Source organism: Procambarus clarkii, chromosome 68 (assembly GCF_040958095.1).
Source record: "Procambarus clarkii isolate CNS0578487 chromosome 68, FALCON_Pclarkii_2.0, whole genome shotgun sequence".
Lineage (NCBI taxonomy): Eukaryota > Metazoa > Arthropoda > Malacostraca > Decapoda > Cambaridae > Procambarus > Procambarus clarkii.
The window spans coordinates 11,977,120-11,983,119 of record NC_091217.1 but is presented as its reverse complement, the minus strand read 5'-3'; the positions used below and the strand labels follow the sequence as shown (position 1 = coordinate 11,983,119).

Genomic DNA, 6,000 nt, shown 5'->3' with positions numbered 1-6,000 from the left:
AGGCTAGCCAGCCTGTGGTCTATCCTCGTGCCAATGACGTATGAAGTTTGCTGCTTTGGCTGCCGTCTTTGGCAACATGTCATGGATTGACATTAAGGCATGGGGTTTTTGGAGGTCGATCAGGGTCCTGGCCGCTCGCGACCTTGTCATTGTCGCTGGTCCTTGTAGGGCCTGCGTTGCATTGGGTCAGCGGTTGCAGCCAGTTGTCTCGGCTTCACATTGAGGAATGAAGACTGACCGCCGCCCAGATAAGTCCTTGTTTTTCCTTGTCTTTGGGTAGTTAGCTCGGGGGAGCCAACGGGGCTCTCCTCAGAAAACCAGCGTTGAATGTAATGAAACGCCATTTTCTGGATGAGTTGTGGAGGCTCCCCAGCATCCCTCCCTCCCTCTGGTCGGCTGTGTTTTTGCGTATTTTGCATCCAGCCTAAGAATTGAAGAGTGGATCGCTGGCATGGGGGGTCTGGGGCTCCCCCTTTCCCCCCTCTTGGGGAGGGGGGGGGGGTTGTGCAGACAGTGGCAACATGTCATGCTCGTTTGCTGATTTTCATTTGGAGAGTTCTGTCCACTCGTTCGACTTTCGGTAGCAATAGTTTCTCCAGAATAGGGGTTTGTTTTGGGGTACCTGCCTTTCTGGGTGCCAGATACGGTTGATGGCAGACACAAAATTCTCCCAACCACACGGGGGTTTCTATAGGCCATTGCTCCTCGTGCCTCTCTTTGAGAGGACCAGGTTCTGGCTCATGGTATCCGGTAGGCAAGAACTCCGTGCACATTGACTAATGCCAGAAAGTTATACATATCCATTCAGCATGAATAGCTCCGAGGAGCCTCCGGGACTCACCAAGAAAATGGCATTTCATTACATTCAATGCTGGTTTTTTGTGAAGACATTAAGTGCTTCATTAATTTACTTTCGAGTAGAGTATAGATTGAACAATTCTTTACTTCATTTGGAAGGTCTATATTTTAGGTGCCTTTATTACATGACACATTTGTAGAGATTTAGCTAGACTTGGGAAGGTAAGAGATACAGTGGAACCTGGAATAACGAATTTAATTCGTTCTGGCGCCGTGCTCGTCATGTGAAACGCTCGTCATTCAAAACGAATTTCCCCATTAAAAACAATGGAAATACAAATAATCCGTTCCACCTCCAAAAACAACAATATGGCATTGTACACGGGTAATATGATACTCTACATGTAAAATAAAAGTTTTGTTTGACATTTCCCATTTGTACATGCACTTTATCTTATGATGAGTCATTGCTGGCTTAAAGGAGACAATCGGGTGGTGGGAAGGAAGAGAGGGGTTACGGTGTGGAGGGAGACTCCACCTCTGGGTCAGGCAGGCTCTCTCTTCTTGGCAATTTAACCCCACTTGGACCGGGTTGTAGTTCACTATCACTTGCTCGTGTTTTCTCACCCTTTCCAAAGAACTTATTGAGTGCCACTTGACTTTGTCTTCGTTTTAAGATGTCTCTAAACCAAGACAGCACATTGTCATTAAACATGTTCACACAACATGTTGTCACTGTTTTATCTGGGTGATGCTTTTCCGCGAATGCGGTCACCTTTTCGAACATTCCCAACACTTCCCTGATCTCACTGGATGGGATAACATCCTCCCATACCTCCTCCTCCCCCAATGAGAGCTCTTTTTACCTCCTCTTTAACCAGCTCATTCTGCAGTTCCAGGAGTTCCTCAGTGGTCAGTTCATAACTGTGCTCCTCCACTAACTCCTGTACATCAGCAGCATTCACCTCTAGACCCAATGTTTGCCCCAGAGCATCAATATCACCCACCAGATGCACATCTGGGTCATCCACAGGTGCAGATGCATGTGCAGAACCGAAACCTTTGAAGTCTCGCTCAGGGATACCCTCAGGTCACAAGTTTCGCCATGCAGAGTGTAGGGTCCTCTGTGACACACCTTCCCTGGCCTTATCGATCAAATGTAGGGCCCCATGATATTGAAGTGGTCCTTTCAGAATTGTTTGAGCATCAGCTCTGTAGTGTCTATCACATGAACACATCTCTCCAACAAGGCCTTCATGGACAGCTTTTTAAAGTTAGCAATGACTTGCTGCTCCATGGGTTGGAGGAGTGGAGTGGTGTTGGGAGGAAGAAACTTGGTGATGAACTGATTCTCTGGAAATAGATCATCTTGCATCTGTGGAGGATGCGCAAGAGCATTATCGAGCACAAGCAAGGCCTTGAGTGGTAACTACTTCTCCACAAGATATTTCCTCACTGAGGGGCTGAAAACGTCATTTGCCCATTCACTGAAGAATATCCGCGTGACCCAGGATTTCTTGTTGAACCTCCACATCACATTCAGTCATGTCTTGTGCACCTTACACACCTTGAACACTTGTGGATTTTCTGAGTGGTACATGAGCAGCGGCTTCACCTTGCAATCACCACTTCCATTGGCCCAGAGAATGAGGGTAAGCTGATCCTTCATCGGTTTATGGCCAGGCAATGATTGTTCCTCTTGCATGATGTAGGTCCTCTTCGTCAGTTTCTTCCAAAACAGCCCAGTCTCGTCACAATTTAAAACCTGTTGGGGCATGAACTGCTCCCGATCAACAAATTCCTGGAACTCTGGCACAAATTTCTCAGCAACAGCTTTATCAAAGCTGGCAGCCTCCCCATGTCTCACAACATTGCGTATACCACTCCTCTTCCTAAAGTTCTCAAACCATCCACGGCTTGCCTTAAATAACTCCTCATCTTCAGATGACGCACCTGGTGTCTTTTTAAAAAGATCCACATACAGCACCCTTGCCTTAATGGGATAGGTAATTACACTTAGGTAATTACAAACAATAGCTTCAGAGACACTATCGCCATGCAATTGCCGTTCATTCATCCAGACCAGTAGTGGCTTTTTAATATCATCTAGGAGTTTTGGATGTTTCTTAGTAACCTTGGGAACTCCTTTAGCCACTTCAAGCATCCTAAATTGTTCCTTCCTCTTCAAAATGGTGCAAATTGTTGAGGAGGACCTGCCATACTCCCTGGCGAGATCAGTCACACATATACCATGCTCGTGCTTTGCTATGATTTCCTTCTTCACTTCCACAGTAATTGTCCCTTTCTTCCCCTTGCCAACATTGTCTTTAGCAAGCTGCTTATTTGACGACATTGTGCGTTAACAATTGTAGTCACAAAACCAAGCAAAATCCACGAAAAGCACAATTAAATGCGGAGGGATGCTCGTCCTGTGCGATACCATAACAACACTGTTGTCGGAGGCGTCCGAGAATGTGCGAGAAGCAGCGAGACCGCACCATATGGTGTTCTCGTTATTCCAACGAGCGCTCGCCAATCGAGACGAATTGTCGGCGATCGGCGCGCTCGTTACTCAAAATGCTCGTAAATTGAGGCGCTCATCACGCAAGGTTCCACTGTATTTATTTTGTGTATGATGTTCAAGTGTTTTATTGCATCCTTCTAGGATTAGATTTAAGTCAGGGTTAATATAAAAGTATAGGACATTGTCATTTGTCAACACATGTGTATAGGTAGAACCTGTCACTTCTTTAACATTATTTTTATAAACTCAACATTTTACAATAAAAACTGACTAAATATTAAGTGAGCTCAGAATGCCTCTATTACTAAGTAATAGTTATGTACTGTATCTTATAGCATCAATTAATAGCCACTCACACGAGCTTCACTTAACATTAACACTGCCAACTCATCCAATACACTGGACATTAACACTACTGTACTAACACTTGTTTCCTGAGCCTTTACATTACAGTCAACATCAACTGCAATATTTTTGTTCCCATCAACACCTTTTAATACCACTAATAACAAAACCAACTAAATAATCAAAGCAATCTCTGAGAAAACATTGTCACTACTGAGCAGTCATCATTGATAACAATATTTAATGGTATCAATATTGTCCTCATCATCTTTACCATCATCACACTTTGACAGATTGTGATTGTCCAAGTTGGGGGCTATGCTGTTAGCACTGCAGCACTGACGTTTGATCAGTGGCTATGGTGTGTGTTTTTTGGCTTATTAACTCTTCTCTGGGGTCAAGTTCTGAACAGTGTCTCCAGTGTCATCATCTACTTCATGGATAGCAGGTGAGGATGGAAGTACTACCTTCACAAGTGATGATTCTGTGTGATATTCAACCACCATGTCATTTATGTGCAAATCATTGAACCTTCAATAACATTGTTACTCAATGAATGTTGTGTTATGTCAATAGTTATTTATTAGGTTATAAAGATTTCGGTACTAAAATGAAATATTATGTTAAGCATTATTCATGGTCCAGAAAATTGTGTAGACTTGTATAATTTTCTCCCTAAGCAATTTGTATAATTTGTCCAACCCTTGGGCTGGACTATAGAGCGATGGTCTCATTTCATGCAGGTCAGCGTTCAATTTCCAACCATCCAAGTGGTTGGCACCATTCCTCCCCCCCCCCCCCCCCCCCCATTCCATCCCAAACCCTTATCCTGATCTCTTCCAAGTGCTGTATAGTCATAATGGATTGGCACTTTTTCCTGATATTTCCCTTCCCTTCCTTCCCTAAGCATGCAGTACAAAGTATATTTTATGTTTTCCTTCTATTATATTAAGAAATAAATAGCATGATGCCACACGCTTTTAAAGCATGTTGATAAGGCATTGATCTATACTAGTATTTCTTGAGTTTTGTGGAGAATCTGAACTGATATGGCTCAGGATCTCCAGTTGGTCTTTCATGCCACTCTTGGTAAAACAAAGCATGTAGGGATGAGTTCACTGTACTGTATATATAAACACATTATTGGTTTAAGCCATTCCCTTGATTTTCAGCCGCATGACCAGTTCTTCTACTAGAACAATTACTAAACCAACATTTCACATGAAATTTATATAGGCTTATAAAGACATTAGCTAATAACAAGTTACAAGCTAGGAAACACCTTAGAGTAATGTATGAAAAATGAAACAAAGTTATAATAGACGATAAAAAGGGCAGACAACACTGTGAATGAATTCTTTACATCAGTGTTCACACTAGAGAGAGATTAAACAACATTCCAATACCCACACAAATGTTTGAAGCAGGTGAAGAGAACAAATTAAAGGATATTCACATAATGTGCAACATAATAAGCAAGAGAATAAAAGACTCAAAAGCCCAAGGTGTGGATGGAATTTAATCTACAGTCATAAAAGGATTGGCAGATAAACTACAGTAGGTCAACCACTGAAACTCCTTGTAAGAAAATCTCTAGACCACTGGACAGATACCCTAGAGGGGAAATATGCAAATGTCACTCCTGTTTTCAAAAGCAGACAGAGCTCAACAGAAAGCTACCTTCCAACAAGCTTGACCTCACATATCTGCAAAGCTCATGGAGAGACTCTTAAGGAAGGGAATCATTAACCATCTCAGAGCGAACAATCTAGTAATATCAATGCAACGTGGGTTTGTTATACTGTACCTGTATATATATCCTGCCTTACAAACCTGTTCACATTTTTGTTTTCTAAGAATTGGCCACTGCACTCTGCCATTGTTTGATGTATCTACGCATCATTAAACATCATCATGCTCCTTCAGAAAGTAAACTTGTGCAAAAATTATTCATATTCAGGATTTAGTGACCAGGATGCTGATAATAATAATAGCAACATTTTGGCTTGAGTTAGTGACTGGCATGTTATATTGGAGGTACAGTATTATGGCGAGTCAGTTGGCATCGTCAGCTGATTAGCGTGTTGATGCTATGCTATGTGTGTGTGTGTGTGTGTTGGCCCCATCAAACCAGCTCAGTTGTTCGTAATGGTGCACAAAAATGTATTTATTTATTTATTTATATATACAAGAGTTCTAACATTCTTCTACTATATGTAGATAGTTATATATATGTAAATAGTGTATATGCAGTATGATAACAGCAAAAGCACTGTTTTCTTGTTCTAAAAATATACTGTAATAATCTTGTCACTAACATTTGCACCATATTT

The 6,000-nt window shown here is 42.1% G+C and overlaps 1 protein-coding gene across 1 annotated transcript in view; it reads left to right on the top strand.

The window, feature by feature from the left end:
* LOC138355570 (plasma membrane calcium-transporting ATPase 4-like) overlaps positions 1-6,000 on the top strand; it is a gene marked incomplete at its 5' end in the record, with an annotated part of 85,348 nt that overhangs the window by 18,850 nt on the left and 60,498 nt on the right. Inside the window, 1 exon segment of the mRNA XM_069310847.1 lies at positions 3,961-4,115. Coding sequence (XP_069166948.1) covers positions 3,961-4,115 — 155 coding nt within the window.